The sequence below is a fragment of the Capricornis sumatraensis genome, chromosome 16 (genome assembly GCF_032405125.1).
Source record: "Capricornis sumatraensis isolate serow.1 chromosome 16, serow.2, whole genome shotgun sequence".
NCBI classification, from domain to species: domain Eukaryota; kingdom Metazoa; phylum Chordata; class Mammalia; order Artiodactyla; family Bovidae; genus Capricornis; species Capricornis sumatraensis.
The window spans coordinates 23720683-23746071 of record NC_091084.1 but is presented as its reverse complement, the minus strand read 5'-3'; the positions used below and the strand labels follow the sequence as shown (position 1 = coordinate 23746071).

Here is a 25389-nt window from a genome sequence, read left to right as displayed (position 1 = left end):
TCAAGCTGAAATATTTCGATGGATTGTACTTTACTCTGAAAGATGAACTGTTCATCCACCCAAGAAGTATTGATTACTCTGCTCACGGCACTGCCTCGGGTGCAGGAAATACACGTCTTGCTGGGTGGATTGGACTCCAACCTTCATGGAGCTTGCAGTCTAGCAGGGACCAGAAGACAGGGGGGAAGGGGAGGATAAAGAGACACATCACAGAGCCAGGAAGTTTGATGCAAAATAGGAACTTCGATGTTTTGGGCAATGGATTGGTCTTTCAGACCATGTGCTTACCCTTTTTTTTAAATTTAACTTTTTACTTTATATTGGCGTATAGCTGGTTAAAAATGTTAAGATATGGTCACTCTTTTTGCTTGAAATAGTGTTAACTGAACTGAACACACTTCCCTGAAGCAGGCATGAATGATGTTTTGTTATCCACCCTGCTCTCTGCCTTGGTAAGTCAGGCAATTGGCCATGATTAAAATCTACTACATTTGATACCCAGACAAGTTTACTCTGTCTAGTTTGGGGCTCCATGTGTTAAGCAAAGTTACAAACCATTCAGAAACAAGATACAGGAGGAATGGTGAAAATAGTAGAATCATTAAGCTGATGGCAGGATGTTGCTGGTGTTTTAAATAATGGCCTTCAGAATTTCGTATGGTCAATGGTATTAGGCCACATTTCTCTGCATTTGAGTCTTAAAGTGTTTGAGATAGTCTGCTCCCCTAAACAAAAAAAAGTAAAATCATTTGCATTATTTCTAATATTAATGTTGAGGCTGCAGTGAGACAAACACACAGACAGGACAGTGTGCAGTGTCAGGATTGGGAACACAGTTAAGCCGAGGAGCCTACATTCAGACTTCATTTTTAGTTTCTAAATTGTTTCCAAGTGACATATTTCCAAGTTTGGATGTCAGGAGAAAGAAAAAAGGTCCCCCGAGGCCACCCGCAGAGGAAGGATTGTAGACACAAACTGACTAACATTCTGCTTCCTGCTTTTGGTTTGATTTGATTCTTTGGGAAAAACAAAACAAAACAAAAGACAGATATAAGAATTGCTATGTGTAGGCCAGCCCGATGCTAGCATACGCCGGCTTTGAAAAGCTTCTGGGATTTCAGGCTCCTTGTAATGAGGTTTGCCGCTGTACTGAAGAGGAACAGAACCCAGACGTGGTTTCCCAAGCTCCACAGCACGCCCGCCAAGGAAAGCACTCTCTCTTGAAAGTCAGTTATAACAATCAGGTATTTATTTTCTACCACGTGCCAGCCCTTGGGCAAGGTGCTTCTTAGAGGTTCCAGCCAGGTGAGGGGCTGGGTTAAGTGACACAGCCCAAACCAGGGCTCCAGCGGGGGCTCAAACCGTCTCATGCCCACCCCCAGGACCTGATCTGAGCCCTTTCAGAGACCACCTGCGTGTTTCCCGTGTAGGAAAATTGCTTCTCTCTCCCTTCCCATTCTTGTCGGTTCAGGGTTCCTTCGAGCCTCCTAATAACCATAGATTTCATTTTCCACCCATCCGGACTCCTTGCTCCTCCCCGCTCGGCCCGGGGAGAACTCGTAAACGTCGTTGGTGACGAAGCCACTCTCCATGCTCGCCAGCGTCACGAACCCGCTCTCAGACGGGTTCACGGCCACGTTTTCATAGTCACAAGACACGGCGTCGGGCGTGGCCTCTCCCGAGCGCGCTCGGAACGAGATGTTCTTTAGGTCCGGGCGGGTCTCGGCCAGATCAGCTTCGCTCTGCTTTCGTATGACGTTGTAAACCTCCAGGTCCGGGCTGTTCCCGGGCTGAGGAGCCGGCCAGGGGGGGCGCTGCTCCTTAGTGCTGGGGTCCGGCTGCCCCCGTTTCCTAGGAAGACGGAGAACCAGGGCTGAGCAGACAGGGGGCCTGAGAATGTCCCCAGGCCCCTGTCCAGGCAGGAGAGGGTCATCCCTGCGCGGTCACTACGCTGCGCTTCTCATCTGTGTCAACCTACAGGGCAGGGATTCGGGTGGGGCAGGAATGAACCAGGAAAGTATTCTGTCATTCACCACGGCCTGAGCACAGAGCAGATCTGGTGATCCTAGGGACCCTAGAGCCCCCAGAGGGTCTATGGAGAGAACTGCATGCGGGAAAAAATGCCACATTAAAACAAATCCATCTCTAAGGGAAACTGTCTTTCAATTCTGAATGTGGGCAATCAAGCTGAGTAGAATTAGTTAATATCTTTGACTTGCTCACCAACGGAAATCATAGATATTTTCATATCACGGTTATTGTTTAAGATGCCTTAAAATATTTTATGCTCATCTCTGCTTCAATATTATGATAATTATACCTAAAGAAGCATTAATAAAGAAGCTCATGTATTACTGTTTCACATACATTTTTGGAAATATTTTGCTAGTATTTTTGTGTCTGTGGCACAAAATGATTAAAACTGAGTAGACTCCAGCGTCAAAGTTACAATTCCAAGATTGGGCTGAGCTGCTCAATGGGTAGATAAGGAAGGGAAATCAAGAACCAAGCACAGAGTAAGCAGTTAGAAAACATATTAGCAATTTTTTAAACTGAATTCTGTTTTTTTGGCCATACCAACATTTTTAAAATTTAGATATATTTATTTTTAATTGGAAGATAATTGCATTACAATATTGTGTTGGTTTCTGCCATAAAGCAACATGAATCAGTCACAGGTATACCTATGTCCCGTCCTTCTTGAATCTCCCTATCACCTCCTATGAACTGAATTCTGTTGACATTTTGGATTAAAAGGAATTAACTAATAAAAATGATTATAGGAAGAGACATTTTTGAGTGCTTATAATATACTCACTCTGCATGTATTAACTGCTTTAATTCTAATAATTCTATAAGGCAATTATTATTTTTTTTAATCTTTTGGCCACGCTGCATGGCATGTGGGATCTTAGTTTCCTGACCAGGGATTGAACCCCTACCCTCTGTACCGACAGCACAGAGTCTTAACTGCTGGAACACCAGGGAAGTCCCTAAAGAATTATTATTAAATGAAGTAGGTTCTACATTGAAATTTTATTTGTTTGTCTGAAATTGGTCATCAAAGGGAGTCAAGTCTTAAAATGTACCTTTGCTTTCCTGTTGTGAAGTGGCAATGCCACCTTCTTTTATATGGACCATGATGATGGGGAATAAAAAGGGAGCTGAGAAGAGCTCTGGGTACCTGCAAAATGGTGGCTCCATGACCCACTAACAGAGGTGCTCTAAGCTACTTAAGGTAGCTATTTTGTAGCCATCTATACTTGCGTATTCAAGTAAAAGTCAATTTAAAAAATTTGGCTATTTTATTTTGAATGAAGTACTTTAGTTTCAGAGGTTTGCCAGGAGGCTTTGGAACAGTCATTTTCATATTTCACTATTTACTCCTTTACTCACCCAAAAAACATTTCTGGAGTGAGAATGTACATGCATGAGAAAACTTTGCTGAGTGATGTGTGGATACACAGGTGAATAACGCAGTCTCACCCCTCAAGTCATTTAAAATCTTCCACACTGAAAAGTTAAAGAATGTAAGATCACTCTGTTAATTACAGCTGAGTACAAATGCTTAGTCCTTCTGAGTGCCCCGAACCCATCAGAAGATTTATTCTCAAATCTGCAGAAGAGATTCTCCTGGAGCTGCCTTGCCTTTGAAGTCCAAGTTCAGAAAACACAAAGGTTTACAGGATCAGTGTTTTACTTGCCTCCTTCTACAGATCCAAACCCAACATACACCTGTGGTGACCACAAGGAGGAGGAGGAGAATGCTGGGGATTAGGATGTAGGCAAGATTCAAGGCAGCTTCTGAAAAGAAAAGCGCAGATAAAATGTAGTTATGGGTATGGTGTTTTTCTGAGTTCTATAAATAGTTCTAGTGAATTACTGAATGTGACTCCCTGGAATTGCAGTCAGTTGATTAGAAGTGCGGGTGGCCTGGGGACCCCCGATCTTGTGGCTGATATCTGCAGCAAGGGCAGTCTGGGTGGGCACTGAGCCCTTAACCTGTAGGGTCTGTGTTAATTTGGGGTGGCTAGTGTCATGGCTGAATTGCAGTACTTCAATATCCTACTTCATGACATGGACACAGTAGATACTCTTAGGTAGGTGAGAAAAATACTGTTACTTCTATTATGTAAATAACTAAACTGAAAAATTGTGTTTGTTTTCTTAAAGTTACCCAGTGACAAAAACTCAGATCTTTCTCTTTTTTTGTTTTAATTGAAATATAGTTGACGTACAATATCATGTTAGTTTCAGATGTATCCTATATTGATTTGACATTTACACACATTATTAAGTCTTAACTACCAGCCCAGATCTTCCTCTTGAAACTCAAGGTGAGAGTTGAGGTTGAAAGTCCATTAGCATTCCAGTTTATCACCCCATTTTCTTTTATCTTTTATGTCCATTTTCTCTATTTGTCTTGTAAAGAAATATTAATCATGGCCTGGGTCTTTCTGTTCTTATTTCTCAACATTCATTCTCAGTTCCCACCCCCTCCCCCCAAACCAAGCAACTTCTGGGAGGTTCTCAAGTCTCCGACTGTCTTCCTGAAGACTTTCTACCTCTTGTCTCGTCTAATCACCCCAACTGTCTTAGGAAAACTCCCTTTGTATATTTCACTGACAAAATCTAACATTTCATACAGTTTTTACAAAGCCTGAGTGCCCTGTCTGTTTTCATTTTTAAGCAGCCATGGGAAGAACAAAGCAGGGTATGTAACCATGGGGAATTTGTAATCAGGAGAGTCCCACTATCTATTTTCCCCTGGGAGAGTTTTGTATATACCTTTGCTTTCTTTCAGTATTTCTGTGGTGTCTTCTTTCTCTGTGTCTTCTGGAAGGATGGGTGTTGCTGGCTCTGTCTCTTCACCTGGAGAGAGACATATGTACTTAGACCTGGAGAAAAGCATTAACAACCAGATATTCTCTGAGGTCCTATCAGCTTCAAGGGGGATGTCAGAAAGCACTAGCAAAGTGATCAGTGCAGTTTATAATCACAGAAAGTGAAGAAGTGAATTTGCTGCCCAAGAGGTCTACTTTTCGTGATCTTTCTGGTATGACTCTTGCTGCCAAGAATCAAGTAGGAACACAACCAGCAGGCAGCTGACATCAAGGCCCGTGAAGTACTGCAGAACGCAGGCGAAGGGCCGACGACTCACTTTTAGGACCACAGTGATCAGTTTGACTCACGTGTCTCGTTAGATTGAATTATTCCTTTCATATTGTCAATAAGGATCCCAAACTGATTTGTAATTGTTCCCATTCTCATAGTTGAAAGGCAGCCCTAGAGAGTGAGATGAACGAATCACGTGTGGTGTCTCGGTGTGACATGTACCCATCCAAAGAGTCAGTGTCTTTCCATTGAATAATCTGGTCTAAAGAGCAAGTGACTCTCAACCTATGGAGAGGTTCTAAACCTGTGTGAAACAGCCCCAGTGAACTCGAATCTCCAATGACAGTCTTACCTCCAGTCCTTGTAGAAGGAACTGTTGGCTTCTCTGCAGCAGAAAGGGATAAGAATGAGAGTAACAGGTAAATTGCCATACCATCTGAGTGAAACTGGCCAGGGCACAGCTTCCATTTAGTTGCTCATTCAGTCTTCCAACAAACTTCATTTCATGCTACCAGACTCCAAAACCTGGTTAGTAAGTCCAAAGAATCCCTTCTGCACAAAGACTAGCCTTTCCCCAGCTTTGCTTGGACACTTTTTTAAAAAAGCATTAAAACTTTTAAATATGAGAACTTCCAAATATACACAAAAGTGAAAAGATTGGTATAATGAGCCCCTATGCAGTGTCAATGCTTATCAACATATGGCTAATCTGGTTTCAGCAATAATCCCTATTCCTCCCTGGCTACACCGAGGCCTGAAAATTCTATTCTATTCTATTAGGCTGCACTGGGTCTTAGCTGTGGCATGTGGGATCTATTTTCCCTGAACAGAGATGAAACCCAGGCCCTCTGCATTGGAAGTCTTAGCCACTGGACAACCAGGGAGGTCCCCTGAAGTGTTTTAAAGCAATCCAAGACATTTTATCAGTTCCTACTGGGGATGTTTTAGAGCAATGAACACCAACCTCCAAGCAGTGGAGGTGGCTGGGGACTAAGTAGACTATGGCCCGCCCCAAAGCATGGCTGTGATCTAGAACCTGAGCTATTTAAAATAATTCTAAGAGCCTCAGGATAGTCAGGCTCCACAGACAACCTACAGTAATGTTTTTACTTCTGGCTGAAATTGTTATCAGTCTTTTGTACTGGCAGGGACTCTTACGCTGATCAGATACTCTGGGATCATAGAGTCAGAGTCTTTAAGGTCAAAATTTTATAATTCATAGTCCTATGGCCGGGATGGGCTTCCCTGGTGGCTAAGATGGTAAAGAATCTGCCTGCAATGCAGGTGACCTGGGTTCAATCCCTGATCCCTTGGAGAAGGAAATGGCAACCCATTCCAGTATTCTTGCCTGGAGAATCTTATGGACAGAGGAGCCTGGCGGGCTACAGTCTGTGGGGTCGCAAAGAGTCGGACTGAGTGAATGACTCTTTGAATGACTGAGCGAGTAACACGCACACCCAAGGCCAGGATGTCAAAGTTATTCTGAAGTTTTATTCAGAAGGGAAACTTTTAATCATATATGTGTGTGTGTGTGTGTAGAGGTGATGCAAATCCATTTATTTATTAAAAATGTCTGCTGATGATAGAAACACCATCATGTTCTAAATGTTTTTATAAAAACAAACAATTTATCCTTGTAACAGTCTTGTGAGTAAGTGCTATTCTGAATTTGTTCACAAGGAGACTCAGGTACAGGGAAATTAAGCAACTTACTCAAATCTCACGGCTAATTAGTAGCTGAACTGGGATTTGAATTTAAAAAATTCAAATGAAAATTTAAGATCACAAGGAGACAAACTCCATGCTAGATATTAGAGATACACTAGCAAATAAAAAGCCGTCCCAGCTCTCTAAGGAACTTACACTCTACAGGATGGCAATAAATTATAGAATTATAGGAGAATATTCGTACATTTTAATTTTGTGATATATTACAATACATCATATATTCAATGACATTACAGAAAATGATGCAGTCATTTTGTTGTCCCTCCACAGTTCAATCCACTGGGCAAAACTGCAGAGGACACGGCAAATTGATGCGGCATTTCCATCACAGCCGCAGTGGTCTGTGACATCGCCTCAGATGATTTGTCTCTGATCTCCACTGACTGTGTCTATGCTTCTAGGCCACCCTGCAAGGAATCAAGTGTTCAGATCTGGCTGGCATGCTACCTACTCTATGTGGTCATGTTGTCAAATTTAGTTTTAGATGCTGTCTTTCAACTGGTCGCTTGCCCTCTGGTATAAAACGATATTGTGCCATAAGGTTGGAGCCACACTGGGTGACCTTCCCCTAGTCCATCAAGTGCAGGGTCAAACGTGTATTTTCAGACCTCATGCCAACCATACAGTGAAGTGGACAAACTTGTCAACAGGCAGTATATGTACTGTGTGTGTGAGGTGTTATGAGCCTCACAGGAGGAACACTTAACCTAGTTTTGAGGTTAAGCCCTGGAATGCTTCCCAGAGGAAGTGATTTTTTTTTTAACTTATTTGGAAATAATTTAAAATTTATGAAAATTTGCAAGACTGCTGTGAAGAATTCCCATGTATCCTTCACCCAAATGTTATCATTGTATCACATTTCATTTATATAACTATTCTGTCTCTTTCTCTTTATGTATATCTCCATATATTTATATCTATATATCTATATCTAAATCTCTATATATACACAGACACATATCTATATTCATATACAGACACACGCATAACTTTTTTTCGGAGAATAAGTTGTAGCCATAGTTACCCTTTACTCCCTAAATACCTCAGTGTGTATTTAAAACAGGACTGGGAGGGGCATACTCTATCATAACCATAGTACAATTACTGAAACCAAAATATCAACATTGCTATGTATAGTATCATCCAATCTACAGATCTTATTCAGGTTATGCCAATTGTCCTAAAAATGCCCTTTATGGGAAATTACCATTGTCATCATCAAAGATACAAGCCAGGACCATCTATTGTTGTTATGAGAGAAGCTGATGCTTAACCTGAACCTGAAGGCTGAGAATGAGTTGACTGGGAAAGAGGGAAGGATGGTCCAAGCACTGGAAACAGCAGTTAGGAGATCATGGGGAACTTCACAAAACGCAGAAGGGAACTAGCTTGGGGAGGGAAAAAAAGTGGTGAGAACTGGGGCTGCAGAGAGGCAAGGGTGTGATCAAGCCAATGCTTTCGTGGTGTGCTGAGGGACGTGAAATTCTCCTGAGAAGGAGGGGGTGGTCTACAGGAAGGCAACGTGTTCGTCTTCTCCCATGTGCCCACATCCCTCTGCTCCATCTATTCTTGGTCCTTCTCTGTGTCCTGGGAGGCTGACCTCTGGGGATGTGTCCTGGGGCTCCCTTGTCCTTTGGTTCTTGATTGGACTTAACTAATAGGAGGCAGAAGCAGGAGATTAGAGGGTAGAAGAGACAGGTCCTAGTAGTATTCCCCAGACCTCTCTCCCACATCATGGTGGTGTGACAGTACCGTGTTGTCTGGTTACAGCTCCTGTCGGGTGGCTCCTCTTGCGTGACTCCAAGATTTCTCTGGGTTCTGCTAAAACCATACCCTCCCTCTGCTCCTTGAAGCCTAGGGGTAGTAAGTTTCCTGTTGCAGCTGGTCCCTGGGCACGTCACCATCTCATGCACTGTGTCCACACTTTGGTAAATATCATTTTATTATACTCCTCTCATTAAACCCTTTGAGTGTGCCATCTTTTCCCTGCTCAGGACTCAGGCAACAGCACAATTAATAAACAAAAATTATTTTTTAAAAAACTGACTGGTTCTAACCCCAAAATAAAAGGCTATGAAAACAAGTGCCCAAATCTCACATTTCAAAAAATGTTTAAGGTACAAAATTTTAAATCATGGTGATAATAGGATATAATAAACAAAAGTGATGGGCAGCCAGTTTGTCATAAGTGCCTTCCTTTAATTGCTCTAAAAAAGTGCCCTGCAAGTCAGCCTTGATGCTTGCAACCTCCCTGTCTGAGACAACTCTATGGTGGGGAAGACCAGGTCTCTGGAGAGAAGAATTCGTCTGAAGGGGTGAAGAGGGAGGAAAAACAACTTTAGCAGCAAAGGCACAGTCAAGCTCTAACAATTTTTAAATGACAGGATTGTTTAGCCCCCAACTAGATGTAACTAACAAGTCATTCTACTCCTGTCAGGAAAAGATGCAGAATTGAGATCAAGCAGTTGGCTTCAGGATGGCAAAAAACTTCAGTAACAGATCAAAAATCACTTCATGTTTAGATTGAAGTCCATCAAATGGAGGAATTTGGGAAAGCCCAGCACAGTGAGATTACAGGCTTGTAGCCAATTCAAAACCCTTAATAGATCTAGAAGAAAAAGCTAGTTAAATTTGCAAGGCATGTATATAGAGGGTGGCCTAAGGAGTTTAAGCCTGCTCATCAAAGTGACTGCTATCTGCCCAGCGTCAGTAAAATTGTCATATTTTATCATTTACCTCCTATGGTCATTATCCTGCTTCCTTAAAGCCCCAGAAAATGCCCGGCAGGAGATAGGCAAGAAAAATGGCCAGCTTCCTTTCCTATTTCTTCCTTATTCCAAGCTCCTACAGAGTACAACCTCACATATGGAGGGAAGAGGAACTGTAACTGTCCACCTGGAAGGCTTTTTATTTCTTGAAGTTCTCATAATTCTTGCCTTATCATCCATAAATTAGACCCTTTCATTTCTTCATCTCTTAGCATCTAATACCCTCTCCTTTGCTAGAATTACTCCTCAGCGAGGAGGTATCAGGTCATCTCCCTTTACAAGAATTCCCAAAGTTTAACACTGCTGGCATTTGCAACAAGCTTTCTCAGAGACTACGTAACAAATTCTTGGAACCAGCAGCTGATTATGAAAGGAGAGAGGAGGCTGAGAATGCAGCCACATAACTTGGGAGAGGATTCATTACCATCAGAATATTTGCAGATGAAATTGTTCTTCATGGTACATCGGTCATCATTCCACTGGAACATGTAAGGGCCTCCGACGCCGGCGGGGGCCGATGGCTGATGATACATGACCACGCAGACCTCGCTGCCGCAGGAAGGCTCATCCACATACCAGTTCCTGTAGGAAAAGGGTCAACAGTGCAGGCAACTGGAGAAGGATCTTGCAAGACTTCTAAGCCTTTGCTTTCCTATCAAGTTCCACCGAGCCAGGAACTTAAGAGAGAGGGAGGAATTGAAGTGCTGCCAATAAGGAGAATATGGACATCACAATCAATCATCTGACATTTGCCACAGCCTCTTTGCAGGGAGGAATATATTACCATATGATGTCTGCAAAGTTATTAAGAGAAAAGGCAGCCAGCAGGGCCAGTCTGGACAATCTTATTATTATTATTTTTTTTTGCTTTTGGCTAACTGGGTTTTGTTTCTCTTTTTTAGGAAATCAGATGCACTGGGAGAGACATGGCTTATTGCCTCCAGAGCTCACCCTGCTTCCACCTCCCCGTGCTTTTCAGTAGCCGCAGCTGCCTTCTGAACTCTGAGGAGTGGATAGAATATTCAAGCATCTGAGGCTTCAAAGCAGGAGCCAGAGTTTGGGAAAAATCAGAAGGCCCAGCTAGTCTTTTTCAGCGTTTAAGTTGTTTCTACTTCATCGGGCTGATGAGACCTTTTATTAGCCTCCGCTGCCTGATTTCTTGTCTTTGTTTCCCAGTTTCCTGGATGGGGTGCACTGCAGCCCCAGCGGTACTTGGAATTAAATGGTGCTGCTGCCCAGTTAGATCTGTGGGTGCCAGATTAAAGCCTTGGATTCCGTAGTTTAGATGCTGTGAGCACCCAGGCCGTGTGCTGACTCAGGGCTGGGCTTTGTACTCTGCCGGGTTACTCACCCAAGCAGGTTGCTTCCAGGCCCCAGCTCTGCCCTGATGCTCAGACTGCTTGGATGAGCCCTGCTGCTCTGCCTAGCTCTTGTCACAGCCCCTCCTTATAGACACCTAAGAGACAGGTGACTACCCCAGGAGAGCTCTGCTTGAGTCTGGTGCTGCGGGTCAGCAGAAGGAAAATCCTCTGCTGAACTCATTGGATTGAATTTGCCTGGAAGATAGCTGAGCTTGCAACGCTGCTTGGACACTGTCTGGACAGCTGGGGTTCCTGACCGCGGCTAGGCTCTGCACCTCACCAGTCACCTCCAGGCAATTTTCCAACCTTGTTGATGGGGCTCCCACTTGTCTGTTCTCCTCCCCACTCGCCTTATGGCTTCATGTTAATTTATTTCACAGATAATGGAATGGATGCCTGGCATCCAATATGATGCCTGGAATCTAGTTTCTGGACTTGAGCCAGCTTTTAGGCTTGGAACTCACTGCTAGAAAGAGGAAGGACCCTGCGACACCCCAGTAGATGCAAGCTGGTGCATGTGAGCTAAGTTGCCTTGGTCATGTCTGACTCTTGACCCTATGGACTCTTGACCCCACCAGGCTCCTCTGTCCATGGGATTCTCCAGGCAAGAACGCTGGAGTGGGTTGCAGTGGGTTGCTGTGGCCTCCTCTAGGGGATCTTCCCACCCCAGGGATTGAGCCTGAGTCTCTTACATTTCCTACACTGTCAGGTGGGTTCTTTACCACTAGCACCACCTGGGAAGCCCCAGGTGCACATGGTATTCTCCTCTATTCTCCTCAAGGGACCTAGGGCCATATATTCAAGGAACCATACACTGAGGGAAGAGGAATAGCCTGATATTACGAAGGCTGTTGGACAGAGTGTGCGAGTTAACACCGCTACCCAAAGACTTGAAGTGCCATTAAGGTTACCCATTTGAGTGGGAGCATATTGAGGCCAAGTATTAAATCGAGTTCTGCTTCAGGACTGAGGTAGGAGATAGATGGGCCCCCAGACTGAACAGCTGGTGTTTGTCAAGCAAAGTTGTGCTTGCTTGAGGATGTGTTCTCACCCAGACACTCCAAGCACAAAGCTAGTGGCAGAAGCTACGCTCTGCTGGAATAAAGAGATAAGATGACCACTCCTGAGGTCAAGGAAAAGTTCCCTGTCTTCCCACGGAAGGCTCATTGGCGTGCGGGGTCAAAAAGGAAGGGGGCTCATAATAAGTAGGTGCGTGGGGACCACATGCACCTACAGGCATCTGTGGTAAGATCCATCTTAATAAAAAGTTGTGTGTGTATCTTGGGGAGGGTCCTAGGACCTGTCAGGTGTGAAAAAAGAAACAAGATAACTGGCCAAAGGTAAATGAAGACCCAGAAGGATTATCCTATATGAGTGATTTAAATCACCTCTTTACTTCACCCCTCCTCTTTAGAGAGGACTCCCATATCTTCTCTCTCCAGGTATGTAGTTCTGCCTAGCTGCTGACTTAAATAAACAAATTGCTTCTCTGTCTGTTTACCCACGCTTCCGTGGTGGCTCAGCAGTAAAGAATCTGCTTGCAAGGCAGGTGATGCAGATGTGGGTTGGATCCCTGGGTTGGGAAGATCCCCTGGAGGAGGGAATGGCAACCCACTCCAGTATTCTTGCCTGGAGAATGCCATGGACAGAGGAGCCTGGCGATCTACAGTCCATGGGGTCAAGAAGAGTCGGACATGACTGAGTGACTGAGCATGCACCCCTGTGCTCTCCCACGTGCTGTGCTGTGTTTCTAATAATACACTTTGTACCTGTGTTTATCTCTGTGAGAAATGTATTTTTCAATGGGTCAGGGGAACTTTGCTTTTAGCCTCTAATCCCTGGTGCACTAGTGGCTAGGATTCCTGAGTCGGACACGACTGAGCGACTGAACCGAACTGAACTGAACTGATGCAGGTCCTATTCCTGGGTAGAGAACTAAGATCTCTCTCTTCAGGACTGCTCAGTGCTGTCTCTCTGAGATAAGGACCAGCTCACAGTGGGACCCATCCAGTGGCCATTCTCCAGTTTCAAAATACATGAATTGAAAACTTACGGGGTAAGAGTTATAATAGTGCAGAAGGTCAAGCGGAAGCCTTGAAAACTGCATTCTTCCCTGTCCTCTTCAAGACAGAAACAGAAAACAATACCTTATCCAGGCAAACGTGATGGAAAGTAGTGCCGCCTCCAAAGACCTAGAAAATGCCAGGAGGGCATTCCCCGTCACATCTCTACATAATTCACTAGTCTGGCCCCTGCAAAAATCAGGCAGATTCTGAAGGATGACACTGGAGTAGCACAGACTCAACCAAGCAGAAGCCTCCACTGCAGCTGCTTTGCCACATATTGCTTCTTTGCTAGAGCTGGTTAACATGTCCTTGGGTACCTGGTATGAAGATTTGGGGAGTACATTCTTTTTCATCTGTATCAGAAAGAGAATCAGAAACAGTCTGCCTTCATTTGGGATGGACATCAGTATACATTTATGGTCTTGCCCCAGGATTATACTACTTTTCCTACCTTCTGTCGTCATATGACGTGAAGAGAGACTTCCTGGATATCTTGCACAAAATCACCTCGGTTCACCATATTGTTGAAAGTGAAAGTGAAAAGTCTCTCAGTCAAGTCCTACTCTTTGTGACCCCATGACTATACAGTTCATGGAATTCTCCAGGCCAGAATACTGGGATAGGTAGCCTTTTCCTTCTCCAGGGAATCTTCCCAACCCAGGGATTGAACTCAGGTCTCCCATGTTGCAGGCAGATTCTTTACCAGCAGAGACACAAGGGAAGCCCAAGAATACTGGTGTGGGTAGCCTATCCCTCCTCCAGGGGATCTTCCTGACCCAGGAATTGAACCGGGGTCTCCTGCATTGCAGACAGATTCTTTACCAACTGAGCTATCAGGGAAGCCCCAAGGTTGGAGATAAATGCTATGAAGATTCAGGGGCCGGCTACTTCATGAAAATGTGTAGGTGTTTTGTAGTCTAGGGAATGCCACAACACCTCTTTCAAGTTAAGGTTAAGTTATTTCATCTCACAATAATTTGAAGCATCCTGCAATCATTAGAAGAAGGAAGCCTAGCATGTAGTAGGTCCCTTTGGGCTCTAGAAGTGGCTATTTCATATCTGGTCTATATACCTGTTGACATCAAAGGCAGCTGTCCCAGACTTCCCACCTGGGCCATATGATCCATCAGACCCTGTTGTTAGAGGGATCGGTGGTGAGAAAAACAACACCATGTAGCATCCGCACAAGCTCCAATGAGAGAATCACAATGCAAACCGTTAAGATTCTGTAGCAAGGCCATATCTCCTGCAGCTGAGGAAAAAATCACCTTTTGCAAGGAACTCTGGCTTGCTACTAGGCAAGGAGTACCAAGAGACCATACAATCCAACTTACTCAGTGAGAGTGAGATACTGTCAGACTCACATAGTCAAGAGATTAGGCAGGAATCAACTCATTATAAGATGGAAGAGGTATATTTAGGACCAAAGGGCATGTACAAACAGAGCAGACCGCCATGACATCTTCCTCTATTGTACCAGAGTCTATCCCTCAGCTTATACCTACAGCTGCATAACGGAGTCCCTTATGACCAGCTGATAAAGGTAGCCTTAGGGCGCCAAGCATGGGGGGACAACTCCCAGTGGGCAGCACCTGTACTACAGCCCCACTCAGACATGGTTTTGAAAGGTCTAGTGCTGAAGAGGCAACCTCCCAATGGCCAGAGCTTTGTTGATGTGCTTACTTAACCACTTGGTATGGAAAGAGAAGTTATTGGACATTAGACTAAGGCAAAGAGCTTGGTCAGCTGATCAAGAGTCTAAAAGGAGAAAGAGTGGGAGGCTGAGGACAAGGAGCTCTCGGATGGAGTGACGTGAACAGACATATGGGAGTAGGTATGAAGTATGAAAATCTACCATATGTTAAAGCCCAGCAAAAAGCCTCTAGCACAGAAGAGGCACTGACTAACCAGGGAGACAAAACAGCTCAACCCGTGAGCAGCAGCCCCTGTGCTGATGTAACAGGCGTATACTAGAGTGGCCGTGGTGGCAGGAGGGAGGCCACGCGTGGGCTCAGCAGTAGCTGTTCCCACTAACTAAGGCTGATCCAGCTACTGCCAAATCCAGCCTGCCAGGAACAGAGACTGGCCTAGCACTTGATGGCAACTAGACGCCACTGGACTCTTTCACCCTGAAAGGCGCGATGATTCATGTTGATAGGAAGAGTTAATCTGGGCATTGGTTTGCCTCTCCTACGCCAGGGCCTTAGCATCACTATCTGAATACTTACACAGTCTTTGATCTACCAGCTCAGGATTCTAAATAAGATCTAATCAGACCAAAAAACTGAGTTTCTAGCAAAGGAGATGTAGGAGCAGGCCGGGGATTTACTAGTCGGACCACACACTTCGCTCTCCTAAAGCTGCCAGTCTGACAGAAGGATGAATGAGCTTGTTGAAAACACACCTGAAGCACTAACTCAGTGGCAATACTTGTGAGGAGGGGGCAACATCCTCCCAGATGCAGTGCAGACTTTGAATCATTGACCTTTGTGTCATCCTGTGTCATGCAAGAGTATTCTGGGGTCTGGAAGCCAAGGGGTGTAGAAGAAACACTGGAAGCTAACAGAGGTTGATTCATGAAGTTAAGGAAAGAAACTGTCTCCATAACATAAAAGTGCACGGTGAAGCTGTAGATGCTGCTTGAAAGCTGAAGCAAGTTATCCAGATCTAGCTAAAGATAACTCACAAAGGTGGCCTCACTAAACAACAGATTTTCAGTGTAGAATAAACAGCCTTTTAATGGAAGATGCCATCTAGGACTTTCATAGTTTAGAGAGGAGAAGTCAATGTTTGGCTTCAAAGCTTCAAAGAGCAGGATGACTGGAGGGGATGTTTGCGTGCATATCTGCTCAGGCTCCTCTGTCCGTGGAATTTTCTAGGCAAGAATACAGGGGTGGGTTCCCATTTTCTAAACCCAGGGATTGAACCTGACTCTCTTGCATCTCCTGCACTGGCAGGCAGATTCTTTACTACTGATGGCACCTGCTGCTGCTGCTGCTGCTAAGTTGCTTCAGTCGTGTCCGACCCCATAGACCGCAGCCCACCAGGCTCCGCCGTCCCTGGGATTCTCCAGGCAAGAACACTGGAGTGGGTTGCCGTTTCCTTCTCCAATGCATGAAAGTGAAAAGTGAAAGTGAAGTCGCTCAGTCGTGTCCAACTCTTCGAGATCCCATGGACTGCAGCCCACCAGGCTCCTCGGTCCATAGGATTTTCCAGGCAAAAGTACTGGAGTGGGTGCCATCGCCTTCTCTGACTGATGGTGCCTAGGAAGCCCGATATATGTACACTTACAGCTGATTCACTTTGTTGTATAGTAAAAACTAACACAACATTGTAAAGCAATTTTAGTCCAATAAAAAAGATTTTTAAAAAAAGTTGACACAGGGAATTTGCTGTATGGCTCAGCAAGCTCAAACAGGGACTCTGTATCAACCTAGAGTGATGGGATGGGAAGAGAGATGGGAGAGAGCTTAAAAAGGGAGGGGATATATGTACACCTATGGCTGATTCACATTGAAGTTTGACAGAAAACAGCAAAATTCTGTAAAGCAATTATCCTTCAATAAAAAAAATAAATAAATAGTAATTTTAAAAAAGCTGACACAGCCCATGACTTTAAGTGGAAGCTAGTTTTCACCAAACATTTTGAAAATTCTAGGACCCTTAAGAAATACGCTAAATCTACTTGGCCTTTGCTGTATAAGTGGGACAACAAAGCCGGGATGACAGTGCAACTGTTCACAGCATGATTTACTGAATATTTTAAGCCCCCTGTTGAGACCTACTATCAGAAAAACGATTCCTTTCCAAGTATTACTGCTCCTTGACGATGCACCTAGTCACCCAAGTGCTCTGATGGAGATGTACAATGAGATGATTGTCATTTTCCTGCCTGGTAACACAACATCCATTCTGCAGTCCATGGATAAAGAAGTAATTTTGATGTTCAAGCTTTATTCTTTAAGAAATACATTTCTCAAGGCTATAGCTTGCAAAAGGAGGAGAACCCTTGCTTACCATCCCTGGCAGTACCCACTTGGGGAATTTGTGCTTCTTGTCTCTGCAATGTTGAGGGCTGTGGGTTTAGAGGGCCTGGTACCCAGAGGAGGAATCCTTCCACCAGAAGATACACCACGACTGTTGTTGAACCAATGGCTGCCACTTGGACACCAAGGGATCCTTGTGTTCAGGAACCAGCAGGCAAGAGGAGGAGTCCTTGTCTTTGCAGGAAGTACTGACCCTAATCATAAGGTGAAGGTATCTCTGCTGTTATAGGCAGGGGGATATGTTTGGCACTCAGGTGTCTACTTGGGTACCTGTTGGTACCCATGCGCTCCATTTTGATGGTAAATTGAAAAGTGAAATTACCCCAGACTCAGAAATTCAAGTTGACTAGGGCTTCACATTCCTCAGGGATAAGGGTCTGGGTCTTGCCACAATGTAAGCAAGCCACTGAGGCTCCCTGAGAAGAGGGGAGTGGAACCTCGACAGGATGGAGGAGGGGAGAGGGGCTCAGTAAGTATAAGTCATGGCTCTGGGGACCAGCTGCACTGGTGGAGAGATTTCCTCCTGCTAATCTTCTTTTTTAAAATTTCTCCCAGGAGTACTTCCCTGGCAGCCCAGTGGTGAAGAATCATGCCTTCCAATGCAGGGGACACAGGTTCGATTCCTGGTGGGGGGACTAAGATCCCACATGCCACAGGCAGCTAAGCTTGCCCCTGGCAACTAGACAGCCTGTGTGCCACGACTAGAGAAGCCTGAGCGCCGCAGTGAAGACCCAGAGCAGACAAAAAAGTTTCTCCTGGGAAGAGAGGCCCATGAGAATCTCGGAGGAGACACTCCTGGAACTTAGATGAAGGTGTGGATCAGAATAGCCAAGTGAGTGGGCTTCGATAAATCCGACACGCTGTCTTAAACGGAGTAGGTAAAAAGAGATATATTCTTATCTTCATTCTTTTGATTGAAACTGAGTTTAAACTTTTTCCCCATACGATTGTTTACCAGTTAGAGTGTCTATTTTGTGAACTGTTTGCTCAGGTCTTTTGCTTATGGGTTTTATTGACATTAATCTGTATGCAGGCCAGGAAGCAACAGTTAGAACTGGACATGGAACAACAGACTGGTTCCAAATAGGAAAAGGAGTACATCAAGGCGGTATATTGTTACCCTGCTTATTTAACTTATATGCAGAGTACATAATGAGAAACGCTGGACTGGAAGAAACACAAGCTGGAATCAAGATTGCCGGGAGAAATATCAATAACCTCAGATATGCAGATGGCACCACCCTTATGGCAGAAAGTGAAGAGGAACTAAAAAGCCTCTTGATGAAAGTGAAAGAGGAGAGTGAAAAAGTTGGCTTAAAGCTCAACATCCAGAAAATGAAGATCATGGCATCTGGTCCCATCACTTCATGGGAAATAGATGAGGAAACAGTGGAAACAGTGTCAGACTTTATTTTTTGGGCTCCAAAATCACCGCAGATGGTGACTGCAGCCATGAAATTAAAAGACGCTTACTCCTTGGAAGAAAAGTTATGACCAACCTAGATAGCATATTGAAAAGCAGAGACATCACTTTGCCAACTAAGGTCCGTCTAGTCAAGGCTATGGTTTTTCCTGTGGTCATGTATGGATGTGAGAGTTGGACTGTGAAGAAGGCTGAGCGCTGAAGAATTGATGCTTTTGAACTGTGGTGTTGGAGAAGACTCTTGAGAGTCCCTTGGACTGCAAGGAGATCCAACCAGTCCATTCTGAAGGAGATCAGCCCTGGGATTTCTTTGGAAGGAATGATGCTAAAGCTGAAACTCCAGTACTTTGGCTACCTCATGTGAAGAGTTGACTCATTGGAGAAGACTTTGATGCTGGGAGGGATTGGGGGCAGGAGGAGAAGGGGATGACAGAGGATGAGATGGCTGGATGGCATCACTGACCAGATGGATGTGAGTCTGAGTGAACTCCGGGAGTTGGTGATGGACAGGGAGGCCTGGCGTGCTGCGACTCATGGTGTCGCAAAGAGTCAGACACGACTGAGCGACTGAAATGAACTGAACTGAACGGAAACATTTAGTGTCTTACTGATTTATACATACTATTTATTATAAAAAGATAGAAACTGTTAAATTTGTTAAAGCACATTTCCCGTCTTAAGTCTGCCTTTCAATTTTGATATTTGTTGACATTTTTCCATGTCACTGCTTTTCTCAGGGAGGGATTATGGCAGTGCCAAGGTGCCAGGGCAAGTATGTGAAGTGAGTCCAGTACTGGAGGTTTAGAAGGGTTCTGCAAACCACAGGCTTCTTTGTGTCCCCTCTTGGCCAATCCAGAGAATTAGATCTGGCTCTAATTTCTTGCCTGTCATCATAATTCCAGAGAAGGCAATGGCAACCCACTGTAATACTCTTGCCTGAAAAGTCCCATTGACGGAGGAGCCTGGTAGGCTGCAGTCCATGGGGTTGCGAAGAGTCGGACATGACTGAGCAACTTCACTTTCACTTTTCACTTTCATGTGTTGGAGAAGGAGATGGCAACCCACTCCAGTGTTCTTGCCTGGAGAATCCCAGGGACAGGGGAGCCTGGTGGGCTGCCATCCATGGGGTTGCACAGAGTCGGACATGACTGAAGTGACTTAGCAGCAGCAGCAGCAGCAGCAGCATAATTGCTTGTTGTCTAAAGCCCCCTAGGCCTTTAGTTTCTACTGGGCCTGCAATCACACTCCTGGGCATATATTCAGAGAAAACCATAATTCAAAAGTATACATGCACCCCAGTGTTCTCCGCAGCAGTGTTTACAGTAGCCAAGACGTGGAAGCAGCCTAAATGTCCATCAACAGAGGAATGGATAAGATGTGGTACATATATGCAATGGAATATTACTCAGCCACAAAAAGAACAATTGCAGCAACATGGATGAACGTAGAGATTGTCACACTGAGTGAACTCAGTTAGACAGGGAAAAACAAATATCATATGACATCATTTATATGTGGAATATAAAAAAAATGGTGCAAATGGACTCATTTACACAATATAGAGTCACAGATGTAGAAAACAAACTTATGGTTACCAAGGTGTAAGAGGGTGGAGGGAGGGATAAACTGGGAGATTGGGATTGACATCTACACACTACTATCTATAAAACAGATAGCTAACAAGGACCTACTGTGTAGCACAGGGAATCTACTCGGTACTCTGTAATGGCTTGTAAGGGAAAGGCCTTAAAAAAGGGTGGATATATGTATATGTATACATTCACTTTGCTGTACTAACACAATGGAAATCAACTATAATAAAAATGAAAAAATCTCTCATTAGGGATCTAGTCCAAAAGGCCAGGTAGCCAGAACGGCTGACATCATGCATTGTGTGCTATTGAAGCAATGCTTCTGGGCCACCCTCTTGGGCAGAGCTCTCTGGACATGAGCTGGGCCCAAGTTAAGGCTGATTTATCACCCCTTGCCACAATGCGTCGGTCCCTGGCTGTGCCAGTGCCGCTATCCCCTTGGGGCTCTGCCCAGCTGGGCTTCTCTTCCCCCCTGACTGGCACTGGGGATCTAGCCTGCCTCTTTCTTGGGCTATGTCAAGTGAGATAGCCGCTGTGAGTTCCACTCACTTACCTAAATGCTGCTGTGCTTCCATCGATCCAGGCATAAAGGTCCTGGCAGGCTGTGCCATTGCTTTGTTGGTCCTCACGCCTCCTGAGCCCAATCCAGAAATCGCCATCAGAAGCCAGGAGGTTTTCAATGAACTTCACTATCAGTCTCTGTTCATCTTCAGACTCAATGCTGACTAGCTGGCTCCCATTCCTCCTGCAGGCTGCTCTGGCTTCCTCAAAGTTCAGTCTTTGAGAAGCATCACGGAAGTAAATGACTTCATAACAAGGCTTCTGGGTTCCTAACCGGCAGACTGGCTGACCTGGAGAAGAAAAGAAGCCTACCTATTTTAGTGACCCCCAACACATGCTCAGATGGTACAGAATCTGCCTGCAATGCAGGAGACCTGGGTTCGATTCCTGGACAGGGAAGATGACCTAGAGAAGGAAATGGCTACCCACTCCAGTATTCTTGCCGGGAGAATTCCATGGACAGAGGACCCTGCTGGGCTCCAGTCCATGGGGTGGCAAAGAGTCGGACCCGACTGAGCAACTAACACTTAAAATATACCAGAGCAGTGACGCTTGGAGACATCTGAATGGAGCTGGGAAGGAATTCTGATTACTCATCAGTGGACTGTTTTAGTGTCATTTAGGCTCTCAGAGCAAATTAATACCCCTTCCAGGGTGGAGATGCAGTGATTTAGATTCTGATGCCTAAATTGTGTAGGACCTCCATTCTTTGTTTATTCTATTACAGATGATTGAAAAGCAGACATTTAAAATTAATCTTTAAAAGAGCGGTGGATGAAGATTTATTGTTTCACTTAAAGGCACACAAACAACACTTTCATGCCATTTGGGAGTCTCAGGAGATAGTGTGGCTTAAAGTGAGTTACTTCTGTCTGGGGTTTCCTTCAGGTGAAAGAGGCATTCTGAAGTCAGGTGTGGGCTTCACAACCCTGGAACCCTCTGCCTAGATAGCAGGACTGAGAAATTACCCAGTCTATAGTATAAGCAGAAGCTGTGAGCATCAGATCCAAGGGGATTTCTGCTACTGGTCTTGCTTAAAGACAACAGCTAAGGTTTAGTGAACTTTTACTATGTGTCATGCATTACGCTAAGGGCTTTTACATTTACATACATACCTTATCTCACTGAACACTCATAGTAATCCTCTGCTATAGGCGTTTGTTTATGCCTCATTTTACAGATGAGAAAATTGAGGCTCAGAGAAAGGTCATTGCTTGGCTAAGGTCACATATGGCTTCCCAGGTGGTGCTAGTCATAAAGAACCCTCCTGCCAATGCAGGAGACATAAGAGACATGTGTTCGATCCCCCATCCCAAAGAAAGCTCAGGTTGCACCAGGGGCCTATGTAATGTGTCTCATCTGACTGACACCTGAAAGGCTGAGGACAAAGACAAATGGATGGGACTCTACTGAGGACAGATTACAAATCCTTCACCAGTACACACCACCCTAGCTTGTGTCTGGGCTCCTGAAGCCATTTCTGATCTGTTCTGTTCAGTCACTAACTCAGGTTCGACTCTTTGCAACCCCACGGACTGCAGCACGCCAGGCTTCCCTGTTCATCACCATCTCCTGAAGCATGAGTTGCTCAAACTCATGTCCATCGAGTTGATGATGCCATCCAACCATCTCATCCTCTGTCATCTCCTTCTCCTGCCTTCAATCTTTCCCAGCATCAGAGTCTTTTCCAATGAGTCAGCTCGTCGCATCAGTACTGGAGATTCAGCTTCAGCATCAGTCCTTCCAATGAATATTCAGGGTTGATTTCCTTTAGGATGGACTGGTTTGATCTCCTTGCAGTCTAAGGGACTCTCTAGAGTCTTCTCCAACACCACAATTCAAAAGCATCAATCCTTCAGTGGTCAGCCTTCCTTATGGTCCAACTCTCACACCTGTACATGACTACTTACTGGAAAAACCATAGCTTTGACTATATGGCCCTTTGTCAGCAAAGTAATGTCTGCTTTTTAATACACTGTCTAAGTTTGTCATAACTTTTCTTCCAAGGAGCAAGAGTCTTTTAATTTCACGATTGCAATTCTGCATCCAAAACATTAGCCTCATCACTCCTTTGTCCAGTCAATATGTACTGAGTGTATACTTGGTGCCTGGTGCTGTGCTAGGTACTGGGAATACAGAAACATATATGCTTCCGAGCCCACAGGAAGACACAGCATATGTTTCTGGATCCTGCTGTACAGTGAAAACCAGACTTCAACAAGGAGTATCCCTTGCAATGGAGAGCCAGTTGTTGGGCTCTAGATGTCAATTGCTGCTGCAGAGTGAGGAATTGAGGATTTGTGTTTGGAAAACTCTTTCTAGCTCTCATAGAATGTTCTCATTTTCCTAACTTGTTTTGCAACTGTGTAGGGAGCCAGACAGCATTTTTTATTTGCCAAACTGCCCAGAGTACAGGGCAAAAGGCCGCAGACAGTGAACTGCATTTTCAGTGCTTAAATGGGAACAGAGCCCATACAGATAATCCAGGGAGCTCTTGTGAATTCTTATTTTCAATTTCTTCTTTCATTGCTTTTGTAACTGAATTCTTAAATAAAAAACGTTGGTTTTTCATTTTCCATCTTCTCCCTTTCTCTGCCATTTTTCTCCTGTTGCTGAATAGAGAGACTCTAGCAGGACTGCTCCATCAGAAAATTAGGTGGCCTCCTAAGAGGAACATTCTCACTGAGGAGGTATTCTGGAGACCTGAGAGAAGGCTGGGCCAGCTCAGCTTCTATGGGTCCTTAAAGATGGCTCCAGATGAGGAAGCAGAGGAAAAACAAATGAGTCCCAAGAACCCCAAATCTGGAGGTGAATTTACTGGCAGCCTCCATTTCTTCCATCGCTGGATCATCAAGGTGATCATCGTAACACCCTAACGAGTTAGTTTCCTGTATGGCCCAGCCTGGCCACACATCCCCAGTCAGCCAGTGAGTGCCAGAGTGACCCAGAGCTGGAAGAAGGCCCAGGGCTCATCTGGTCCCCTTGCCTTCAGGAAATGTCTCTCGTCTCTCACTTGCAGGAAAGGGAAGGGCGGAAGGGACTTCTGTTCCTCTCCATGGAGGACAGAGCCCGGGGACGCAGTCACCCGAACAGCTGAATTCGGTTACCCTCCCATTTTGTCGCTCGGCACCCCACCCCATCCTGAAACCAACTTTAGAGTCTCTCAATCAACTTCCGAAGCATAGATAACTGAGCGGAGGTTTTCTTTCTTCTCCATCCCCGTGGCCCATCTGTTGCCTGCAAAGGTCACGAAGGAAACCCGAGAAGGGACACGGACATCTCCCTCCCGCCGGCCCCCGCCACGACATGCGGAACAAATGCAAGAGGCAAGAAGCCAGAGCACTGTACCTCCGCTGAAGTCCAAGTCCGCGGCTGCAGTCACACGACAGGAGCAAAGAAGCCGAGAGTCATCCCCCGCCTGTAAGGCGGGGCTTGTCCTGCGCTAACCAGGCTGCTTTCTCTAAGCGCTCTTATTCCAGGCGCGGGATCCTGCCGCCCTCCCTGCTGCTGCTGCTAAGTCGCGTCAGTCGTGTCCGACTCTGTGCGACCCCATGGACTGTAGCCTACCAGGCTCCTCCGTCCATGGGATTCTCCAGGCAAGAATACTGGAGTGGGTTGCCATTTCCTTCTCCAATGCATAAGAGTGAAAAGTGAAAGTGAAGTCCCTCAGTCGTGTCCGACTCTTAGCGACCCCATGGACTGTAGCCTACCAGGCCCCTTCATCCATGGGATTCTCCAGGCAAGAGTACTGGAGTGGGGTGCCATTGCCTTCTCCGCCGCCCTCCCTACCCCCCATCAGAAGAGACCAGGAGTAACAGGCTGGGTTCCCACGGCACAGCTGAGCTAGAATCGCTACTGTACGCCCCCCGACCCCTCTCCTAGAGCCCCACCCCGTCCCCGGGGACAGGAGACCTCCTCGGTGGGCAGGACAAGCCCTGTGTGGGGGTCCTGGGGACTACTGAGACTCGCTCAGTGGAGCGGACCGAGGGGCGGCTCCTGGAGCCTTTTGCTCACTGTCCCATCTAGCCTCGGTCTCCCGGTATCCCTGGGCGGGGAGTGGACGTCGAGCTGTCCAGGACACGCAAGGAACCGGCGCTGGGCTCAGCCGCCCGGCGACTGCTCCTCTAGAAGCACAGGTAGCCGCTGGGGCTGAAGACGGGAAGCCACCGGGGAAGCCACTGGTGGGGCGGGGGCGCCACCCCTCCGCCCTCTCCTCGGAGGGCCAGAGAAGAGGCGCCGTGGCCCTGAAGACAGTCAGCCGCAGCCGGGGTGCCGTGGGTGCCGCAGCCGAGCGCGCCTGGGAACCAGCCCCCGCCCCAGCGCGCGCACTCACCGCTGAGCAGGCGACCCGTCGCGCCTCGGAGCCCCGCCAGCAGCGCGGCCAGCAGCACGGCCCGCGGCGCCGCTCCCCGCGGCATGGCCCGGCTCGGGTGCGCCTTCGGACCCCGGGGCGCTACGGCGGCGGTGGAGCGGGCGGACCGGCAGCGGCGCGCTCCGCAACGCCAACGGCGGGCGGCTGCAGCATCTCCCCAACACCGACGGACCCGGCACCCGGAGGAGGCGGGGAGGGCGAGGAGCCAGCCTGTCGCCCCTCCGCCCCCGGGGACGTCACTGCGGGGAGGGCAGCCCCGCCGGCGGGCCCGCCCCCCGGAGCCTCCTCCAGCGCGCTCGGCGCCAGACACCCGGCCCGCCCCACTCGGAGCTTCCCAGGGACATCCTGCGTTTGCCC

General features: G+C 46.3%; 1 protein-coding gene across 3 annotated transcripts; it reads right to left on the bottom strand.

Moving 5' to 3' along the window:
- Positions 1–1285: 1285 nt before the first annotated feature.
- On the bottom strand, positions 1286–25078 carry LAYN (layilin). 3 transcript variants are annotated; one of them, XM_068988265.1, is made up of 10 exons: positions 24994–25078; positions 24009–24032; positions 20653–20950; positions 10036–10193; positions 8596–8697; positions 8444–8497; positions 5468–5500; positions 4789–4872; positions 3705–3804; positions 1286–1851 (listed from the first exon to the last, which is right to left on the bottom strand). In XM_068988265.1, exons 1-10 carry the CDS (start codon positions 25076–25078, stop codon positions 1488–1490), a joined length of 1302 nt encoding a protein of 433 aa, XP_068844366.1. In that variant the 3' UTR covers positions 1286–1487. The 3 variants fall into 3 exon arrangements, with proteins under 3 accessions (XP_068844366.1, XP_068844367.1, XP_068844369.1); XM_068988266.1 differs by lacking the exon at positions 24009–24032; XM_068988268.1 differs by lacking the exons at positions 8444–8497; positions 8596–8697; positions 24009–24032.
- Positions 25079–25389: the final 311 nt, after the last annotated feature.

What these genes read in the sequence shown, in the direction of transcription:
- LAYN (XM_068988265.1), bottom strand. Translation starts at nt 25,078, where the DNA reads ATGCCGCGGGGAGCGGCGCCGCGGGCCGTGCTGCTGGCCGCGCTGCTG. An exon ending in GACGGGTCGCCTGCTCAGCG is followed by an intron (nt 24,033 to 24,993) that starts GTGAGTGCGCGC and finishes GTGTGACTGCAG; the next exon opens with CCGCGGACTTGGACTTCAGC. An exon ending in GGACTTGGACTTCAGCGGAG is followed by an intron (nt 20,951 to 24,008) that starts GTACAGTGCTCT and finishes TTTCTTCTCCAG; the next exon opens with GTCAGCCAGTCTGCCGGTTA.